Source organism: Chanodichthys erythropterus, chromosome 20 (genome assembly GCF_024489055.1).
Source record: "Chanodichthys erythropterus isolate Z2021 chromosome 20, ASM2448905v1, whole genome shotgun sequence".
Classification (NCBI taxonomy): domain Eukaryota; kingdom Metazoa; phylum Chordata; class Actinopteri; order Cypriniformes; family Xenocyprididae; genus Chanodichthys; species Chanodichthys erythropterus.
Genome location: NC_090240.1, coordinates 34,454,341 through 34,478,068, shown reverse-complemented (window position 1 = coordinate 34,478,068; position 23,728 = coordinate 34,454,341). Strand labels below are relative to the sequence as shown.

At 35.9% G+C, this 23,728-nt stretch overlaps 1 protein-coding gene across 1 annotated transcript in view; it reads left to right on the top strand.

The window, feature by feature from the left end:
- The first annotated feature begins 1,233 nt into the window (after positions 1-1,233).
- Positions 1,234-23,728, top strand: part of slc1a7b (solute carrier family 1 member 7b) — a 56,108-nt gene continuing 33,613 nt past the window's right edge. Inside the window, exons 1-2 of the mRNA XM_067370730.1 lie at positions 1,234-1,374; positions 15,233-15,312. Coding sequence (XP_067226831.1) covers positions 1,234-1,374; positions 15,233-15,312 — 221 coding nt within the window. The remainder of the gene's footprint in view (positions 1,375-15,232; positions 15,313-23,728) is intronic.

The window sequence follows — 23,728 nt, the reverse complement described above, 5'->3', positions numbered from 1 at the left end:
AAAGTATTAAAGGGGACCTTTTTAAAAATGTAACACAAGTCTTTTAATTATCATTTATTACAGCTTGTCAAATTTGACGCTATTTGGGTGTGAGCAAAAACACGTCGTTTTTGTGTGTGTCCCTTTAAATGCAAATAAGCTGCTGCTCCCGCCCACTTTCCAGAAGAGGGCGGAGCTTTAACAGCTCAACAACAACAACAAAGCTGGAGAATCTCACGCAGTCAAAATGAGGATTGTCAGTGTTGGTGTTCAGCCTTACATTGTTCAAACCGGAGTCGACACTGATGGAGAGACTCAGGAAGAAGAATGGCAACAACACTCTACTACAACAACTCTTCTTTGTTGCATGTTCTCGGAGGCGGGGTTTATGTAAATTTTCGAGTTAGTGATGTCACTAACCAAGGAAGAAGCTCGTTGTTTATGCTCAAACAGCAACATTACACAAAGGTAAAAAAGTGAAATCATAATCAACCACCCCTTTAATTTCTTTTTACAAAATATTTTACTGACCCCAAACTTTTGCATGTTTTTTTTTTACATGCATCATGTCTAACAATGACCTTTATCAAGATTATATTTCATACGATATTTCTCTCTATATTAATTTCTTGAGTATTCCTAGCACATTTGGAACTACAAATCCCATGTTTTTGTTCCAAGTCCTTCTGAATCGGTTCAAAATATGTGCAAAAATGGTTGTGCTTTAACCTCAAACTCCCATTCTCCCCAAACACTACACAAAGATATGCATCTGTAAACGCCCAAAGACCATTTGTCTTCAATTCAGTGTTGTTTATGAATAGATCCAGCCAGTTTAATCTTCATTTGATGCTCTGTGTTTGTAATCCAGGCCACATACCCCTTTACACAGCGTGCTTTCGCTAATAGGATTGATGCTGCCCGCACTGTGCACGACACCAACTGCCGCTCGCTTCCTATTGGCTGAGCTGGAAGGTGGGCGGAGCTGATCCATCCCGAATGGGCTTGGAAACAGTGGATGCATCAAAAAAGTGTGATGATCTTCTTAGTCTATTGCTGCATGGTGAAGAACGAGAGACGAGAAAGAAAGAGTATGAGTGTTTTACCCAGGGTCTGAGCAAAACTACAATTACCTTTCTCTTTCACGCTCTGTCCAAGGTCCATCTGCGTGGGTCGTTGTCCCATCTGGATCTGGGTGGTGGATATATGGAGATCTGCTAGTGTGGCTGGTGTTTTGTGGACGTGGGACACACGATGGCCGTGGCGCTGGATGCAGTGTGGGTGCGAGTGAAAGGGGTTTGTAAGCAGAACGGCCTGCTGATCCTCTCAGTGTTGGCCGTGGTTATCGGATGTCTGCTCGGCTTCTTCCTGCGCTCCAAGAACCTCTCGGAGCAGGTTAGTCCTTCTGTCAACCCCTTGTATGACCAAGCCACCGAAGCACTGTAAAATTCTCTCTCGAAACCCTTTCCAGCGCCTCCTACAATGGTCACAAACTTGGTCTCATTTGGTCCGAATGACCTGTGGGTTTCCTTTTTTAGACGACTTTCCAGTACTATTGCTTTTGTTTCACCCTGTCTTTAATAATATGGTTAAATGTATACATTTTTATATAAATGCATCAACCCCTGTTTTGAGTTTGTTTTGTTTTCCCTAATATCCTTTTTTATACATCCCTTGAGTTTTTTTGTGTCTTGATTTAAGAATTTTTAGATATTTGTACTGGAAAACAAGACAAAAAATTCTGCGGAAGAACATACACGTAATTTTTGCAATGTAGATTAAAACTACAGCGTTATGTAGATTAAAACTACAGTGACTGAATGAATGACAAACAAAAGGTCACGTTGGCTAAAACCTCCGTTATGATTCTCAAATACGCCTAAAAATAAAACCTCCACAGGCCATTTGCTGTGACGGCCAGGGATTACTGTCCAATCATATAAATGCTCTTAGTAATTGTACATTAAGCAAGTGCTGCTTAGCCTCGCAGCGTTTAAAGCAGGTCGGTGAGGCTATCGGCCGTTTCAGCTAAATTAGAATGGGCTCTTTAAAAAAAATTGGCTTATTTTGCAAGAGAAACTTAGCTTGAACCTATAAAAGAAAGAAAGGAAATGTTATGTGCATTTTTGCATTTGGCAAATGCTCTTTATCTAGGGCGACTTATGTTTTGTCAGTACATGCATTCACTGAAAATCGAACCCATGACCTTGGTGTTATGCTTGATAATTTCAGCTACAGGAACATCTAATTCATGTACTCTACTGGTAATAATTCCATTTATTTTGTTTTTCAAAGAGTTTTTTGGAAAAAAAGACATAGTAATATTGTGAAATATTATTATCATTTAAAATAACTGTTTTCTATGTGAATATATTGTAAAATGTAATTTATTTCTGTGATCAAAGCTGAATTTTCAGCATCATTACTCCTGTATTTAGTGTCACATGATCCTTCAGAAATCATTCTGATATGATGATTTGCTGCTCAAGAAACATTTCTGACTATTATCAATGTGGGAAACTCTTGTGCTGATACATATTTTTGTGGAAACCATGAAACATTACCAAGAAAAAGGATAGATTTTTTTTTTTTTTTCAGCAAGTGCACATTAAATTGATCATAAGTGACAGTAAAGACATTTATAGTGTTACAAAAGATTTCTATTTCAAATAAATGCTGTTAAACTTTCTATTCATCCAAGAATTCTGATTTGTTTCCACTAAAATATTAAGCTGTTTTCAACATTGATAATAATAAGAATCTTTATTATTAACATCAAAAATAATTACTTATAATTGAGCACCAAATCAGAATATTTGCCATCACAGGAATAAATTACATTTTAAAATACATAAAAAAAAATAAATAAAAAAAAATTAAATTATACTTTAACAATATTACTGTTTTTATATAAAGGCAGCCTTGGTGAGCAGAAGAAACTTCTTACAAAAACATAAAACAAAAATCTTTATTATTCCAAAGTTTGAATGCATGTAAAAATTAGTTATTGTCCTCACAATCCACAAAAAACAAATTGCACCAAAATATCGAAATATCTTCCAGTTGGCTATTGTTTCCAGTCAAACAGCATTTTCGCTTTCAGTATTGAGAGATTACTTGATGGAAAGAAATGTTTGGCTCACTTCATACAAGCTCTTTTATCTCTCTGTCTCTCACAGTCTTAATCTCAGTATCAAGTGTTTGATTCACAAGCAGTCCTTTAAGGAGACCATTAAGGATGGGAAGTGTGAAGAATAGTTTCTATAAGTATCTCTCATGCATGTATAGAGTATAGTACACCATTACCAACATATAATAGGATATTTATATATAGTAGCAGTAACACAGTCACTTACATTTTTAATTTATGGTCTTTTAAAAAGGTCTCTGAAATAATAAACGAATTGTAATGTAGTGTCATAAATATTGATTTTTCGATACTGAAACATCTGAACCTAATTTTCCTAAGAATAGATACACAATACCAGCTGCTCTTTCTCTCTCTCCATCTCTCCGACAGTGATTGACACGCAAACCATCCTCCCCTCACTCACTCGAATCATAATTTGACTCATTCCTGCAGATTTTGTGCTCCTACCCAAAGTGTGCTGCCTTCTTTTTTGCTGCTTATTGCACGTAAACAGTCAAATACACACAAAATAATGTCAAAATGTTAGTCAGGTAATGTTTTAAGTGAACGTGTAACAGTATAATGGTATAATGCCAGGTCTTAAAGGGTTAGTTCACCCAAAAATGAAAATTCTGTCCTTTATTACTCACCCTTATGTTGTTCCTTTATTCATCTTCTGAAAACAAATTAAGATATTTTTGATGAAATCTGTGGGTTTTCTGATCCCCCATAGGCAGCAATGTCATGGCAAATTTTCAAGGACCAGAAAGGTACTTAAGACATCATTAAAATAGTCCATGTAACTGCATTGATTCAAACTCAGTGTTATAAAGCAATGACAAAAACATAAAATAATGACTTCATTCACACAGGATTCTCATCACTTCAAAACATTAAGGTTGAACTACTGTAGTCACATGGACTATTTTAACAAAGGTTTTACTACTTGTCGTAATGTTGTAATTAAGTTACTTTCTATATTGGATAAAAAAAATAAAAAACTTAATTTGTGTTCTGAAGATGAACAAAGGTCTTATATGAGGGTGAGTAATTAATGACTGAAATTTCATTTTTGGGTGAACTAACCCTTTAAAGTGACAGCAGCCTAATATACCTGCTAATATACAGAATTATGAGATAATATTATAAATATCTATATGGCAGTTTTTCCCAATGTTATCGATGTCAAAATTGTGGCCAGTGAAAATGGCTAGTAAACTTTGGAAAACCACAAGCCACAGTGGCTGGTGATCAAAAAAGTACAACTATTGTATATCTCTCTATTGATTTATTTTTATACAAAAGCAAACAGAAAACTGTACATTCTATCCCCAAACTCAAACCCAACCCCTAGACACAACCCTTTACATTTTCAAAAAACATCACTCAGTGTGATTTATAAGCTGTTTTCCTCATGGCGACCAAAAGATTTTGTCCCAAAATTACATTTTGTCCCCATAACATAGGGTTTACCTGCATCACACATACACACACAGGCATTTAGCTAGCCATTTTACTACAGAAAATGTTATTGTGTTTAAAGTAAGCTACAACTGCACATCATAAAATGAAAATGTATAGGTCAAATTAATAATCATCACTAAAAAGCATTATTTTTCATTTTACTTTTGAGGATGTGAGATTTTGTTTTTAAAACTATCAAATCAGCATGAAACAGAAGTTGCCATAGATTTTTATTCCCAATTGTGAAGTACATCTGAGTGAAACTGCTTCTCAAACAAGAACAAATGTAGGGCGGGGCTTGTGGAATTGATTGGATGGTTGTGGTTTGCTATTGGTGGATCTCATGTGAGTGACAGGTTGCCCCGCCCTCACACCAGTAAACATGTCATCAGAGAAGAGAAGTCACTGCAAGAGAGAGGTGAAGTTATTTTGATTCAAGATTACAAGGCACATGAATTTAAAAAAAATGTGCATGGATAATTTATAATAAATACTGCAATAGCTACACTTTGCGTAACTATACATTAAATACAAATGCAAATACACTCACATACTTGAAAATACATTGACATTTACAATAGGGAATGTGTCCGTGTAATCATGAAAATGTCATAATTTATCTGTTTATGTCTTTTTAAAATGGTGCAAATCTTCTTTTAAAACGATCAACATTTTTTCTGACGTATAATAAAACTGAATATTTCGATGTTTGACATCATATTTTTTCTTATATGCACTGGATGTGTTTTTCCAACCCGATCTCACGGCAATTCGTACGTATTTTACGAGGTGGCTAAATCGTATGAATTCATACGACCTCACTCGTACTAATTCATACGTGTTTTGCTAAATCGTATGTATTTTACGAGTTGACAAATTCGTATGAATTCATACGAATGACCTACCCCAAACCCCGCCCCTAAACCTAACCGTCACTGGGATTTAGACAAATCGTACGAATTCGCACGAGTGATGTCTTATGAATTTATACGAAATAGCCACCTCGTAGAATAAGTACGAATTGGTCGTGAGATAGCGTTGGTTTTCCCCAATGCAATTTTTCAAACACAAGCAACTTTGACATGCTTATTGAAGGATGTAAAACCCTATCAAAGTGCTTCTGCTAGAAAGATTTCCAAGCTGATTTCAGAAAACGTTCTCACAATACAGACTCTCTTTTGTTGTTTGCATTGTGGAGAGCAAAAGCAGAGCGCCTTTATGTCTACATCTGTCAGAGGTGCTTTGTGTTTGTGTGTAAAGCTCAGTGATAGCAATGCAATCTCAGCACTGGCAGGGGAAGGATGCTGTGGGTCGTGAAGAGATGGTCATGCTTCGCATTAGTTTGAAGTACTCCTGTGTTTATCATGTTTTTGGAAAAGCAAATGGGAGACAAAACTGTCTCCCATTTGGACCCAAAACTGTTTACGGACACTTTGAAGAATAGTCTTTTTTGTTAGCTTTGATGTTTAAGAAGCACAGAATCTGAATTATCCCTATTGTGCATGCAGTTAGTGTAATCTGCACAGCAGCGTTTCTTCATTCTCTTTCAGATGTGAGAATATTCTTGGATTTGTTGTGCCGTCGCTAGCAGTATTGAATGAGATACAAGAAGATATAGCATGCACTTGTTGAATAGTTGCATTGAGAAAGAGTGTTTTGAGAGTAATAGTCACAGATGATCACAGAAAATGTGTGCATTTATTAAGGGTGCAGTGGTACTACGGTGTACATTTTAGGACATCCTCACACCTCAGTCATACTGGACGTCAACGAAAGTCACTGGACAAAACAGCATCTTGCTGCAGAATGAAAGGCTTCAGGTCTCAGGAAAAATGACGTCAGGTTTCAGGTCTCGTACAATTAGCCATCAAACCAAACAGCCTCATACCAAAAGGCATCAGACGAAACGGACTCAAACAAACAGGCATCATAACTTTCTATTGGCTTTTATCCCATCATAATGTCAACCTTCAGTTGTCATTTTCTTTCTCCCCTTTTTATACATTTAACTGTTACTATTCCCAAATTGATGCAAAGGCAGGAACACACCAAGCCGACACCGACGAACTAGTGGCGACGAAAGCAGACTGCCGGGTTGGCTCACGTCGGCAGCGTCTGGGTCCAAAGTTGGCCTGACACGCCAAACCGATGAGGATCAACTTAGACCGTCGTCTTGGTGTGTTCCTGCCTTATGGTGTGTGTGCATGCATGTTAATTATGTAGAATTCATAACTGATGGTATTCATGTAGGCTATTTATGTAATACTTTGGCAATGTTCTTTATTTTATTGTTATTCGAGCATTAAAAATGATTTAAAAAAGAAAAACAGCAACGGGCTGAATGAAAATGTAAAATGTGACTCTTCCATCCAGATAGTGGTATTCTGCTTTTATTGTTATTTTTATTTTTATGCATTACATTTTTATTCTTATGTATTTGTTTCCTTTTTATGTAAAGCACTTTGAATTACCATTGTGTATGAAATGTGCTATATAAATAAAATTGAGTTGTCTTGCCTAATCACCTCTCTGGCGCTGGAACAGCAGAAATAAATCCTTGGTAACCAGTCAAATAGCTCAAAAGACTTTTTACCTCTTTTAAAAAAATCATAGTTAACACACTTTTAACCTTGGTTAATTTTCGTATGTGTTCACAATTGTTTGCATCGCTTCTTTCACAGTCCGTTTCGTCTGATGCCTCTTCGTCTGATGCCTAATTGTACATGACCTAACACCTGACGTTGTTTTTCCTGAGAACTGAAGCCTTTCAGTTTGAGGCGCGGTGCCATTTTGTTCGATGACTGAAGCCTTTTAGTCTGAGGCATGACGCATTTTCGTTGTATGACTGAGGTGTGAGGATGTCCTAAAATGTACACCGTACGGTACACAGATGTCACGGTTCAGTATATGCTGCAGTTTTGGGGTCACGGTTCAAGATGAGTTTGGTATAACAGGAAAAAGCAACAAATGCCCAATGCTAGGATTCTTTTCTTCTATTCTTTGTTCCAACTAGTGGCATTAAGTCCACCTGTTGGTACAGTACAGCCTCCTTCAGTGTATTATGCACAAATGCTGGGTAATTTTTTTTTATAAAACTCCAATTGTGTTTGTCTGAAAGAAGATAGTCATATACACCTAGGATGGCATAAGGGTCAGTAAATCATGGGATAGTTTTCATTTTTGGCAATGGTGGATTCACAAAGTTTGATTTGACTGATTTGGGATGTTCTTTTGCTTTCTATGTTCCTTACTGGGGCCAGACCCGTATGTCAATGTCAAACCAGCTGGACGTGAGTAGAAATGCAATCTGTCACTGAAGCTCAGCAGGATTCTGTTCTGTTGTTTAAAGCATAAATGAATCCTGCAGCGTTTGGTATGATGTTGTCGGTATCGGCAGTTCGGGAGTATCTCACACATTCAGCAGGAGGTTTTGAATAAAATCTCAAAACAATATTGTCCCCAAAAAGATCTTTTGTGCCCTTTATTGAGACATTTCAAAGAGTGACCTGAATGGGAGCTCACGTGCATCATGGATGTACCAGGTCTAAATTGAATTGAGAGAATTGAGAGCAAGGGTGGAAGGCAAAATTTCAGTAAGCAAATTACATTTTGGTGCGTTCCTCACACAAAGCTATTGTGTGGCCTTAGAAAACAAGGAAGATATCGCATTTATAGTGGTTTTTGAAGCTGGACAAACATTAATGATGTCTCTTATCACTATATTATAATGAAAGAAAGTCATATGGGTTTGCTAACAACATGAGGGTGAGTAAATAATGACAGAAGTTTAATTTTGGGTGATGTATTGCTTTTCCTCAGGGCATCACCATAGATTAAGTATGGACGTCTCCAAACAGCTGATATACAAAAGACTGCAGGAAATTTGAATACTCGTTTATCTGTCATCTACTTTTTAAACAAACCTGAGGGGTTTTAATTTTCTTGAACAGACTTTATTGGCCACATAAAGTAAAGTCAAATTTATTTATATAGCACTTTTCACTATACAGATTGTTGAAAATCATGATGTTGTTTATGATATCTTAATATCTTCATGCCTTTTAGTTGCATTTAGCAGATTAGAGCTGGAAAATAATATAGTTTACATTTGGGAAGATATAACCAATCACACAGCCGAGATTTGCTATAGATTTGCTATTATGTGAGTATATCGTATGTATGTACGCAGGTAAAGTACACTTTAAAAACTGCTGGGTTAAAAACAACCTAAGGTGGGTTGAAAATGGACAAACCCAGCAACTGGGTTGTTAAATGTTTGCCCAACCTGCTGGGTAGTTTTATTTAACTCAACTATTGTTTAAAAATGACTGTATTGCTTGCTTAAAATGAACCAAAATATGTTGGAAATTGACATTTATTAATGTTTAATAAATGAACATTTATTAAAAAGTTTAATGAATAATAATTAAACAACAAACATTTATTAAATTGCTTATTAATGTTCACCTTTTGATTATTGTTGCCACTACTAATTATGTGTCTGATTTTTAATTTCCAACCCATTTTGGCTTCATTTTAAGCCAGCCATATAGTCATTTTAAACAATAGTTTGGTAAAATAAAACTGCCCAGCATGTTGGGCAAACATTTAACCCAAACACAGGGTTAAAACAACCCAATCGCTGGGTTTTTCAACCCAACTTGGGTTGTTTTTAACCCAGCAGTATAAGTTGTTCTACAAACAAATTGTGAATAAAAAAGGAATGCAATAATTTACAAATCTCATAAACTTATATTTCATTCACAATAGAATATAGATAACATATCAAATGTTGAAAGTGAGACATTTTGAAATGTCATGCCAAATATTGGCTCATTTTGGATTTCATGAGAGTTACACATTCCAAAAAAGTTGGGACAGGTAGCAATAAGAGGACAGAAAAGTTAAATGTATATGTAAGGAACAGCTGGAGGACCAATTTGCAACTTATTAGGTCAATTGGCAACATGATTGGGTATAAAGAGTGGCAGTGTCTCTCAGAAGTCAAGATGGGCTGAGGATCACCAATTCCCCCAATGCTGCGGCGAAAAATAGTGGAGCAATATCAGAAAGAGTTTCTAAGAGAAAAATTGCAAAGAGTTTGAAGTTATCATCATCTACAGTGCATAATATCATCCAAAGATTCAGAGAATCTGGAACAATCTCTGCGCGTAAGGGTCAAGGCCGGAAAACCATACTGGATGCCCGTGGTCTTCGGGCCCTTAGACGGCACTGCATCACATACAGGAATGCTACTGTAATGGAAATCACAACATGGGCTCAGGAATACTTCCAGAAAACATTGTCGGTGAACACAATCCACCGTGCCATTCACCGTTGCCGGCTAAAACTCTATAGGTCACAAAAGAAGCCATATCTAAACATGATCCAGAAGCGCAGGCGTTTTCTCTGGACCAAGGCTCATTTAAAATGGACTGTGGCAAAGTGGAAAACTGTTCTGTGGTCAGACGAATCAAAATTTGAATTTCTTTTTGGAAAACTGGGACACCATGTCATCCGGACTAAAGAGGACAACCAAAGTTGTTATCAGCGCTCAGTTCAGGGAAGACCTTGCATTTTCCAACATGACAATGCCAGACCACATACTGCATCAAGTACAACATCATGGCTGCGTAGAAGAAGGATCCGGGTACTGAAATGGCCAGCCTGCAGTCCAGATCTTTCACCCATAGAAAACATTTGGCGCATCATAAAGAGGAAGATGCGACAAAGACCTAAGACAGTTGAGCAACTAGAAGCCTGTATTAGACAAGAACATTCCTATTCCTAAACTTGAGCAACTTGTCTTCTCAGTCCCCAGACGTTTGCAGACTGTTATAAAAAGAAGAGGGGATGCCACACAGTGGTAAACATGGCCTTGTCTCAACTTTTTTTGAGATGTGTTGATGCCATGAAATTTAAAATCAACTTATTTTTCCCTTAAAATGATACATTTTCTCAGTTTAAACATTTGATATGTCATCTATGTTGTATTCTGAATAAAATATTGAAATCTGAAACTTCCACATCATTGCATTCTGTTTTTATTCACAATTTGTACAGTGTCCCAACTTTTTTTGGAATCGGGTTTATATATATATATATATATATATATATAACATGGAAAGCATGCTGCTCATTTACATGTAGTGACCAAATCTGTCAAGCTCCAAAAATATTAATGATCTTTTTTCTTTTTTTTTTACAAAGTCATACCATAATTTTGTGCGAAAAACAGACTGATATTTAAGTCTTCAATTCTGTCTGATCTTCATTCAGTGCTATTGTGTGCTATCAAGATGAGTGTGTGAGAATTAGTCCACTTCAGGGTTCTTTATGTGAGGAAACATAAAGCTTCAGGAACAATATTACCTGATTAAAAGCTGATCTTCAGCTCCATTCATCTCATGAGAAATTAGTGGGCTTGTTCCACTAGATGGCAGGATTCAAGCAGGTGCCCTGAGGTCTTGAGGAAAAACTTGATGGAAAAACTTAGTGATAGTTGTACTTCTGAAATTACAGTGTTCACCAACATGTTAGTGATATGCTGACTATTTAAAGTACTTTTTTACAGACTAACACTTTTTGGAAGTCAATTCACCCAATAGATGGATCGGGCTGCGCAATAATGATAATCATGATTATTTTGTTCAGAAATTATAATCACGATTATTAATCACAATTAATATCCAGATATTCCAGGGAAAGAGAAAGAAAAGTTGTTGACATTGGCATAAGTTGACACTGTGAAGGCGATCTCAAAGGTTAGTAGGGTTTGATTACGTTAGGTTACACTTTATTGTCCCAGTTAGGGAAATTAGTCTTGGTCTGATAAATGAACACATTCAATAATAAAATATATGCGAGAGATATATATATACATTCAAAATATACAAAGAGCCTCAAAGGGTCTTATTCTCATATCTAGGCTCTGGAGTGAGGCTTCAGGTGTTCACTGTTCAACCCTTTTTGCTTTTAAACATCAGCTAATATGTTCGGTTCAGCAAGGACACTAAAGCACTCACACTTAAATTGCTTTTAAAAAAGAAACAGTGCGTTCAAAAACTTGCATGGAGAGGCTTTTAGAGCAGAGCAGACTGCTACAGTAGAAGGACTTGCTCTTGTTTTGCTTGTAAACATCCCATACTAGACAGAGATAACTCATTATAAATAAATCAGTGCATCTTTTTATTTATGCAGCGTCATTCTAGAGAGCATTTGATTGAACAAACATCTGCATGTACTCCATGTAGTGCAAGATAATGTCATCAATATTTCTGTTACATTTGAATTACTACTAAAAGTTAATTTTGTCAGTTTTCATTTTAAAAATGAATGTTAACATGGGTAACACTTTACAATAAGGTCCCATTAGTTAACTTTAGTTAATGCATTAACTAACATAAGTAACAATGAACAATCCATTTGTTACAGTATTATTATTATTAACCTTTTAATAAATGTTATATATAAATAGCAATTTTAGTTAGCATTTATTAATGTTACTGTTCAATGTCAGTTCATGTTATCTCCGGTCCATTAAAAGGGGCATATCATGAAAATTGAACTTTTTCTGTGTTTAAAGGATTAGTTCACTTTCAAATGAAATTTTCCTGATAATTTACTCACCCCCATGTCATCCAAGATGTCCATGAGCTTCTTTCTTCAGTCGAAAAGAAATTAAGGTTTTTGATGAAAACATTCCAGGATTATTCTCCTTATAGTGGACTTCAATGGGCACCAAACGGTTGAAGGTCAAAATCACAGTTTCAGTGCAGCTTCAAAGAGCTTTAAACGATACGGAATAAGGGTCTTATCTAGTAAACACAATCGGTCATTTAAAAAAAAAAAAAAATGTTCGCTTATATAAAGCATATACATTTAAATTTTTTGTTTTTCGAAAATGACCGATCGTTTCACTAGATAAGACCCTTATTCCTCATCTGGTATCGTTTATGAACATCTTGGATGACATGGGGGTGAGTAAATTATGAGGAAAATTTTATTTAAAAGTGGACTAATACTTTAATGCTTTAGAATTGCTTTTTACTGTTAGTTAACTAAAGTTAACAAATGGAACCTTATTGTAAAGAGCTACCAGTAACTGTAATGTCTTTCCCATCTTGACTTGTTAGGGAAATATCCCGTTCTGTATTTTCAATATGATTACATGTTCTTGATTTCTTGTTAGTCTCTGTCATAACAAAAGGCGGTTTGTACCATTTAAACACAATTTTAAAGTCTCCCAGGACACATTTGTACTGTTGTATACCGCCCAGTCATTGTTTAACCACTAAAAACAAGCATGATGTACCTTATTGTTACGCTTTAGGAGAACAAGTGTGCCATCTGGCCTCTGCTCTCACACACAGATGAGCCACTTATGCACAAATCAATGGTTAATTTTTAAACAACTGCTTTGTGATTCTTCTCAGAGTGTAGGGACAGAGGCATTACAATTCCACCTCAAAAACTGAGCATTCAGAAACAAAGCATAAAATGTTCTTAAAGAAATAATGGATTGGCAATCATTGTTCCATTGTAAAATATGGACCTGGACATCTTGCAACATGAGGAAAAATACAATGCTTGTCCTTGTCCTTTCAGACATTTCCTAATCAATACTTGCAGTGAAGTGTCTCCCACTGTAATTAAAGTGATCTAATCCAAAAGAACATCTATTTTAAATAATGCAACAGGCAGATAGGGAACGTTTTTGATAGGGTGATTTGCAATTTTCTTTCCGAGCAGTTGTTCCTCTTCAGAAATGATTGGCCTTTGGGAGCCATTACATTAAAAGAGTAATCAGTAATTGAAATGCAGCAGAGTAAGGGCATTTTCTGTATGAAGGGCACTTTCTGTATTCTGAGATTAATTCTCTGTATTTTACAGTGGTCGAAAAACATCAAATATTTAAACATATATAAACATATGTTTGTTTGGTTTGAAAACAGTTGTGCCGCTTGATATTTTTATGTAAACTTTTTAACAGTTTAAACTGTTCTTTCAGGATTCATTAATATACCTCATGTCCACTGTCATTAGGATCATTTTAAAGGACTTATATTTCAAATAAATGGTGTTCTTTTAAACTTTCATCAAAGAATCCTGAAGAAAATCTACCATGGTTCCCACAAAAATATTAAGTTCCAAATTTTTTATCAATTTTACTGGTAGTCCACTGTATGAAGAATTTTTGGGTTTAATATATATAATATGTCACAATTTACTTTATTTTGCTATCCTCACTTACATAAATGAACAATTGTCCTGAACCCACTACTAAAAATATATCAAAAATGTCTGCATAATTTTTGGTTTGACTGTATATGACATTCATATTTGTGTATTTGCCTATGTGAGCAGTGGATGGAGTGTGGCTCTGCAGTTTTAAGATGGATTAATTTCTCCGCTCTGGCAGTCCTCTGCTCTCATAGCATGCCACAAAACAGGCAGAGCTTAAAGTAAAGAGGCTTTCTCAGAGTCCTGACCACAGGCCAAACATCCAACCAAAGAGAGAGAGAGAGAGAGATTTGGGCATTATCGCTGGGCAGTTTTGGACTGAGGTCACTGCTGAGTTCTGATGAAGAGAAGTGTTTAGGCAACTCAGTAAGATTTGCTGATGCTAGCTGTTTTCTGCCTGAAGTTAAAGGGATAGTTCACCAAAACATGACCAAACCCAAACCTTTAGGGACTTTCATTCATCTTTAGAACACAAATAAAGATCTTTTTGATGAAATCTCAGCGATTTCTGTCCCTCCATTGACAGCTACACAACTAACACTGTGACGCTTCAAAAAGTTCATGAAGACATCGTAAAACGAATCGATATGAATTGCCGTTTTAGCAGTTTAGTCCAAATTTTCTGAAGAGACATGATCACTTTGTGAACAGATGTAAATTCGGCTTTAATTTACACATAAACACTGACCAGTGAACATGAACAGAAGCTCAAACGTGCTGCGTAACATGAGAATGAACCTCATTGGTTCTTGCTGAAGCTCAAATGTGATGCGTAACATGAGAATGAACCTCATTGGTTCTTGCTGAAGCTCAAACATGCTGTGTAACACGAGAATGAACCTCATTGGTTCTTGCTGAAGCTCAAACATGCTGCGTAACACGAGAATGAACCTCATTGGTTCTTGCAGAAGCTCAAACATGCTGCGTAACTCGAGAATGAACCTCACTGATTCTTGCAGAAGCTCAAACATGCTGCGTAACACACCAGAATAGCTGTCAATGGACAGAAATCACTCAGATTTGGAACAACATGAAGGTGAGTAAATTTTAGGTGAATTATCCCTTTAAGAAACAGAGGCATAATCTCTTAATTGTGGGTCAGAACCTCATTTTCTTTGGAGGGTTTTGGGGAATATTAAAGGTCAATACTTCATTCCAACAGTATGAAAGCAAATCCTGATTATATTGAAACAAGCCCTGACTACTGAACAGCACTTACAGGCAGCTTTAAAGCTGAAGCCTGAGGACTATTGCAAAACCATTATTCCCAAAACACTGGGAAAGAGAAATCTCACCACGGCATATCAAAAATTCTCTCACATGATGATTCTCCGCAATTTCTCTTATAAACGCCTCATTGAACTCTGCGACTGGTCTATGTTTTGTTTATTGTTGTGTCTTTTTTTTCTCCACCAGGAAGTGAAATACTTCCAGTTCCCTGGAGAGCTGCTGATGAGGATGTTGAAGATGTTGATTTTGCCTCTAGTCGTGTCCAGGTAAGCTTCGATAATGATTACAATACATAACAAGCTGATTTTATGTCTGCAGTTCTCCATGCCCTGCTTTGAAAACAATCTTAAAGGATTAGTTCACTTTCAAATGAAAATTTTCCTGATAATTTCCCCATGACATCCAAGATGTCCATGTCCTTCTTTCCTCAGTCAAAAAGAAATTAAGATTTTTGATTAAAACATTCCAGGATTATTCTCCTTATAGTGGACTTCAATGGAGCCCAAATGGTTGAAGGCCAGTTTCAGTGCAGCTTCAAAGCATTCATTTTCTAAAAAAAAAAAAAAAAAAAATTATATACGTTTTAACCATAAATGTTCATCTTGAACTAGCTCTCTTCTTCTTCTTCTTCTCTTTTAGAATTCCGGCAGTGTAGACACTGCTAAGTGTATTACTGCCCTCCTCAGGTCAAAGTTTGAACTAATTGTTATATACTTGCACTAGTTTGGGGTTGGCAAGATTTGTCACGTTTCAGAGTTTCTTATGCTCACCAAGGCTACATTTATTTGTTCAAAAATACTATAAAAACACTAATATTCTGAAATATTTTTACAATTTAGAATATCTGTTTTCTTAAAATATTTTAAAATATAATTTATAATGATCAAAGCTGAATTTTTAATAAACTTGTTATCTTCATTATTATTGGCCCACCTGTACTAAATTAAGAGCCTTTAGATTTATCCATATTCCATAAGAATCATGCTCATAAACACCCTGCAAACTGTATTGTAATTATAAATAAGCAACCTGGTCTGACATAACAAGCACAAAATAAGCAACAAGAACCTCCAAAATATCACCCCTGGTTTTCATACATGGTTTTAATCAATGCTAATGCAATATGGTTGCCTAAGTTACAAATTATCTTTAAAAAAAGATGTAAAAGTAACTGCTGAGGATGTCATATGATTTGGTGTTGTTGAGAATGGTGTTTTAAGTTTATGTAGCACATCCAATAACTTGAAATGTTCAATTTCAAGACATAAACAACAGTCCACTTGATGCAGAGAGGAGTGTGAATTGCACAGCAGTGGGCTGAAAGTGTCTGGCATCAATGGAAACAGGAGCTGATTTCTGAGAAAAATCCATTCAGTTCCTGGAAGCGAAGAACCCGTGATATGTCTGCCTATTTCTTTAGAGTGTCTTGCATATACACGAGGAGAGCTCTCGCATCCTGCTCTTCATATGACCTTTGACTTTAGTGTGAATTAACCGTATAAACTCTTTGAACCAGCCACAGATGTCAATGCGGCCAAAACAGACGGTGGAAAATTGAAAGATCTTAAATCTGAAGCTTAAATAAGCAGATATGCATTTATTGCGTGACATGAGACTGCTTGCAAAGATAATACTATCTATTCTACTTTATTTGTTTATTTATTCTTTACACTGCTGCTACTGTCATGGCAGAGCAATAGTTTGAATTGAATTATTTGAGACAATGTCATTGCATTGCATTTTGTACAGTACATCTATTGTTTTATTTATTTATTACAAAATATCAGGTATTATGCCTGTTTTTTTTCATGGTATGACCTTTTAATGCAACCTGTTCTAATGGAAGTCACATTAACACCTGCCAATCCACCAAATGCGGGTGTATTTCAGCAGTGGCGTGTAACACAGTCACTCCTACTAGCCACTTTTGGTAGGTTGAATTGGATATATAATATATACATTTTTCAATTGTAGTGTTTTAAAAAGGCACACAAAATAATAAACTAAGTGCAATGTAGTGTCAAAAATATAGATTTTTCGATAGCAGCTGCTCTTTCTCTCTCTCTCATCTCTCTGACAGAGAGTTGACACACAAACAGTCCTCCCCTCACTCACTCGTTTCATTTGCTCCGAAAAAATATTATTGGTGTTACAGAGCTTGAATTTTGGTGTAGGATTATGTGTATTGCATATAATTTTACTAATTTCCACAGATTTTTGGCTTACACCAAAAAAGTGCGTGCACATAACGCTGCCTCTCAGTACTAAATTGAGTTATTTTTCGGCTCTCATTGTGCTTGAACAGTCGAATACACACAAAATAATGTCAAAATGGCGAGTATTCACGTAAACACAGTCAGTTATGTTTTAAAAGGATAGTTCGCCCAAAAATAAAAATTTGATGTTTATCTGCTTACCCCCAGTGCATCCAAGATGCAGGTGACTTTGTTTCTTCAGTAGAACACAAATGATGATTTTTAACTCCAACAGTTGCGGTCTGTCTGTAGTATAATGCATGTCAATCGGAACACAATCTATAAGAGTAAAAAAAAAAACATGCACAGACAAATCCATATTAAACCCTGCGGCTCGTGACGACACACTGATGTCATAAGACACGAAAAGATCAGTTTGTGCGAGAAACTGAACAGTATTTATATCATTTTTTACCTCTAATACACCACTATGTCCAACTGCCCTGCGCATACAGTTAGTGAGGTCTTAACGCGCTCTGACAACAGAAGTGATGTCTCGCTCGAGAACACGAGCACGAGAACATTGAAGTATAAGCGTCAGAATGGGTTTTCTGACCTTACCAACCAGATGCTGAATGCAGTTGTACATAGTGGTGTTTTAGAGGTAAAAAAATTATATCAATACTGTGGTTTCTCACACAAACCGATCGTTTCGTGTTTTAAGACATCAATGTGTCTATATTGACAAACTGTATAAATTACATGATTTGTCCAGATTTACCAAATTTAATCAAACTTTTAAAGTTAGTAGTGTGAGTGCAACCAAACATTGAGAACACTTTGACCGTGTACCATCAAACACTCACTATCAGAGCTTTCACTAATACAGTATGTGCCCTGAGACTGAGCCAGTGTTATTTTAGTATCATTAAGGCCATGTATCCACCAAAGCATTATTAGCTTTTTCTTTTAGTCAAGACACTTTTCTTGCAAAGATTCAGAATATCTGTGGAAGTGTTACTAGTATCTGATGCCATTGTACAAGCAGGATGTGTTGATTGGTTGGTGTGTGGTGTTTGTCCCGCCCCTCCTCCACTGTGATTGGACGGCTGGGTAAAAACTGACAGTCATGAATGCTGTGTTTGAACTGAAAAAATACTCTGGCTTTAGGAAGCAGTGCTTTGGTGGACACACGGCCTAAGTATAGTTTTTATTTTTATTTATTTTGCTTTTTTTTTTAATTAGTTTTTATTTTCATATTTTCCATTTCCAAATGTTATTGTGTTTTTGTCCATTTTTGAAAGTTGTAGTTTTTTTTTAAAAACATCGGTATAGTTTTTATTAACCCCTAATAAACCCCCTAGTTTTAGTAACCCCTGTTTGAACTGCTTTCTGCTTGCTTCAGTCACAGAATATACAATTTAATGGCCCTAATATATACGGTGATTTAAATGGTAGTGAGGCTTCCTTTAGCACCTTTGTTTACATTAATCTTGCATCAATTTGCATATCCTGTGATTTTTCTCTTGTCCTATTTTCTCCAGTAAATCACCAGGTTAGTCCATTTGAGTGTTCTTCAGATGCATTAGATGAATTACAAAATTGATGTGAAGACTCTGTGGTCTTTATTAGAAACAAAATTAGAGGTTTCTTGGTGCAGTTTGAAGGGTTTACTGCTTCTTAAATGACCCTCTTGCACAAATGGCTGAAAATCTCTCTATAGTGAGTTTCTGACATGTTGCAAAGTCTTAATAGACCACATGCTCACTTGATCTCTTAGGACTGAAATAGCCATCATTTGCGTAAAAACATGTCTTGTTGAGCATAACTGACTTTGGTTACAATCTGTGCATGGCCGCTTGATGAACTTCCAGCTTTGGATTTGGCGACTATTTGACGTTATGGATCAAGGTGGATTGTTTGGCTAAAATAGGCCATTTACCAGCAATCTGACCTCAGCGACGAGGCAAGATCCTGACAATTAGCTGTAATCTGTAACGAATGCTGAATGCACTGAGGACTTTCATTGCATGGAGATTAATTAGAGGGAATTTTCATTGATGACTTCTGAAGATGCATTACAAGTCTTCACAAAATTTAAACTGAACTGAAAAGAGAACTAGTGAATCCTTAGAAAATTGCAAAGAGCAAAAAGGCACAGGCAGAAATATTAGAAATGAATCATGTTTTTTTTAATAATGTAATGCACTTTCCAAGGTCATTGGTGAACCAGAAATAATGGCAAACCATGATTTCGAATCATCTTGACTGATTATTTGGTCATTATGTCATTTTTACACCAAATTAGATTTTAAACAACCATGATTAACAAGATAACTTGATAACAAGATGCTTCTCACTGAATTGATGTGTGACGTGATGAGGTCTTGTGACACAGATGAGGTCTTTCGAAAAGTGTGCTTTTGCGCACACAAAATGAAAAAAAACTGAATGCAGTATTCTAGAATTTCATCCTAAACTTACAACTAAACCTATTATGCAAGAACTTTTGAAGCAATGACATATTTGTTGTGTTTTTATTGTGTGGTGTAACATTAACATACACAAGTATCAGATCACATGAACTTTATCTGGAAAATTGCCTTTTTGTTGGTGTGCCATTCATAAGAGACACATTTAATAAAGACTGTGTTTAAACTGAAATGAAGTAGTGACTTAAATGTTGATTTTCCAGCTGGTCAAATTAACAAAATTTCGGATACCTCCCCAGCTCAAATTTTTTCCTGAAGAAAGACAAATATAAATAGCAATAAAAGCCAAAATATTAAATGTCATGGATGTATATTTACTGAGTAATCCATCCTTTTGTAGAGGTGGTCAAAATGACAATTTTCACCTCAGATTTGGAGCCAAATTAGAGGGGGGTAAAAATGATTTTAGAAAGATGGCAGCATCACTATTTCATTTTTACACAGAGATTAGTAGGTCTATTAGTAAAATCTGTTGACTTTAGCAATCTTTGTTGCATTACACGCCAATGGTGGCATTTTGAAAATGGGGAAAAAGACATTTTCAAGTGTTTTTCTCAAAGTCTGCATACCTGCAACTCAAGAAGCATTAAAGATAACTTAATATCTTTTTAGATTTTGGTTCATAACAAACTTTTCTTTAAATAGCTTCATTTTGAAGGCCCTATGTGGTTTAATTCCAGATATATTGGGATCTCAATATGGCTGCAAGAACAAATTGTACACATCTTAAATGGTCAAAATGCGGGTAACTTTGGATACAGCTGATCATTTATTCTTTTAAAGAAGAATGTCTGAAGTTGAAACTAGAAATTTATCGTTTCCTTCTATGAAAACAATTGCATAGAATAATCCTGTCTGAGTGACATAAATATTCCTTTCCCCAAGTTTTATATAACTTTTATTTAGATTTGTTAATTTTTAAAGGCCGATATGGTTAAATTCAACAGTTATATGGATCTCAAAGCGGTTCCATGTCCAAACTGTTGTATATCACTCATTTGGCTTTCTTCTTTATGAATGCCTTTCACCAGAAATCACATTTTTAGCCGGGGACCTCTGGTTGAGTTGGCACGGAATGACCCAGTTCTTTTATCTTTTCTTTCTGAGCCTGGTGTTGATGAATATCTCCCAGGACATTGTGAGAGCCAGTAACTGATGTCAGTAAATCTGATTTTAAGTTGTTGGCAGTTGAGCACATCTAATCAAAACATGCGGATATGACGCATTTCCATAATCTAGTGGCTTAGGTCCTGTTTAGCAGGCACTCTTTCAGTCAGTGCGGTCAAATCACTAATATTTCTTACAATAAATCTAATTTTTCTTTGTTCCTTGATAGCCTATATTATTTACACCAATCATGTCAACCATTCAATGCACAAAGCCATATAATAGAAGCTGGCGTGAGAAACCTTATAAAGGTCAACAGCTGCACTGAGTTGAGTCCTTCTACATGCTTTCACTGAACGCCTGAAGATTATGATGCTGTACATGAACACACAAGAGGGACTTACTCTCCTGTTCTGAACATTTTTACCCCTTTAACAATAACAGATGTACTGGAGTCATTGAAAACAATTTTAGAGTCATTACTACATTCATCCATTGCAGGGAGCCTCGGTGCAGCTGCTGTCTTGAGTGGCACATGAGAGTGGTTTTGTTCGGTATTGGTTTGATTGACAGTTTTATGAAACCCCCCATTTGCACTGGTCATACCACAGTTGTGAAAAATAACACAAGCTGCAGGTAAAGAGCTTTTCAGGTGCTGTCATTTCACACAAAATGCATTTTTCTTTTCCTCATGTTGATCCAAACTTGCTTTCCTATGGAAGCTTTTCCACCACAGAATAAAACAATTTAGAAAATAATTGCAACTTTTTATCTCACTATTCTGACTTTTTTCTCAGGTAAAAGAACTGAGGTACAATTTAGACAATTCAGACTTTAAAAACACGAAATTCTGACTTTATATCTCGCAATTCTGACTTTATAACGCACAGTTGTGACTTTATAACTCACGATTTTGACTTTATAACACGCAATTGCGACTTTGTATCTCACAATTATGACTTTATAACTTGCAGTTGCGACTTTGTATCTCATAATTATGACTTTATATCTTGCAATTCTGACTTTATAACACAATTGCAACTTTACATCAAGCAATCTGACTTTATAACTCTCAATTCTGACTTAACTCACATTGTGACTTTATCCCCCATCCTAGTTTAAATGGCATGTTTGAGCTGTTTTAACTGAAAGCAACTTGTACTGACATGTCTTAAAGGGGTGTTTCAGTGTTTTTTTTTCTAGGCTTGATTGTGTTTTTGGGGCACAGTTTAACATGTCTTAATGCTTAGTTTTTTTGAAAACGCTGTATTTTTCATATATTTTACCTTTATTCTACACCTCTGTTTCAACTGTCATTCAAACGGCTCGTTTCACTTCCTGCTTCTATGAAGCCACTGGTAACACTTTAGATTACAGCCCGGAAAGTACTGCGTAATTACAATGAATTTACAGCATAACTTTCAATATTTATAGTGTAACTATAAAGTAAGTATGTGTAAGTATAGGGGAACAATATGTAAAGTATTGGGAATAAAGGGGTAACAACCAGGAAAATAACTAATTATTTATACTGTAAATATTTTATAACTAAGGGGTAAGTGTGACATTACGGGCCGTAAATTAAAGTGGAGCTTGTTACCCTCTTATTTCATGTAGTTACAGGGTAAGTAATTAATAAAATGCAAACAATCTGACATCACTGACTCTGAAACCTTTATTTGAAAAACAACTTTATTAAAAACAGGTCTACAACACTTATTATTCATTTTTTTTTAAATCAACTTTTCATTTCAAACTCTAAAGTCCTGACAGAAAGTAACAAGTTTTGTCCGTTTTTTGGTTGTTGTTGTTTCTCGCTTGGCTTCCTCCTGCTCTTGTTTCTCAGCTGATGAATCTTAAGAAGGAATCCCGTTGCTATTCTGTACTATAAGAAAATACAGTACACCACGAAATTCATGGTTTAGGCTATTCATCTTTTCACTTCCGACCAACTGTCACCAGCGCCTGCATGAGAGTCGACTTCACTTTCGATGAAGCATATTGAAATGAGCAACGTGTAGCTTTCATGGCGTTCTCGCGGGAGATTCGTGTGAAACTCGCGCGAGAACTGCCGTCTGTTATTCTGTCTTGTTTGTTTCTCATTCTCATTATCTGTTATTCTGTGTATTTTATTGTGAGCATTACTAAAAAAATAATAAAAAAAGAAAACAACTGACGGCATCCAACATCTGCGTGAGTTTACGTTACGTCACGCTTCAAGTTACGTCAAGCATGAACTCTCAACCCTCGCATGCACGCGCAGGAGACAGCTGGTCGAAAGTTTTAAAAATATTCAAATATATGGTATTTTTCTTACAAATACGTATCGTTTCACTTCAGAAGACATCGATTCATCCATTAGGGTCGTATGGATTACTGTAGTTATTGCTGTTTGTGCTGTTTGATGCTTCGACTTTTAGGAACACGTGAGCTTGCATTATAAAGCGTTCCCAGATGATTTATTTTTTTCCTAAAATGCTTTTTGTGTTCATCTTAAGAAGGTCGTATACATCTCAGATGGCATGAGGGTAAATCATGAGTACATTTCCGGGTGTACTGTATTTTTTAAATACAGAATAGCAAATGGGATTCCCTCTTAAGATTCATCAGTGGAAAAAAAGAAAAAGAGGAACAAGAGGAGGAGGAAGCCAAGTAAGAGAAACGAATAAGAAGTGTTGTAACTTTAAATCTGTTTTGAAATAAGTTGTTTTTCAAATAAAGTTTTCCAAGTGATATGACTGTTTGCGTTTTTATTTATTTATATATTTTGTATTAATTACTTACCCTGTAACTACATGAAATAAGAGGGTAACAAGCACCACTTTAATTTACGGCCCGTAATGTCATATTTACCCCTTAGTTATAAAATATTTACAGTATAAAATCAT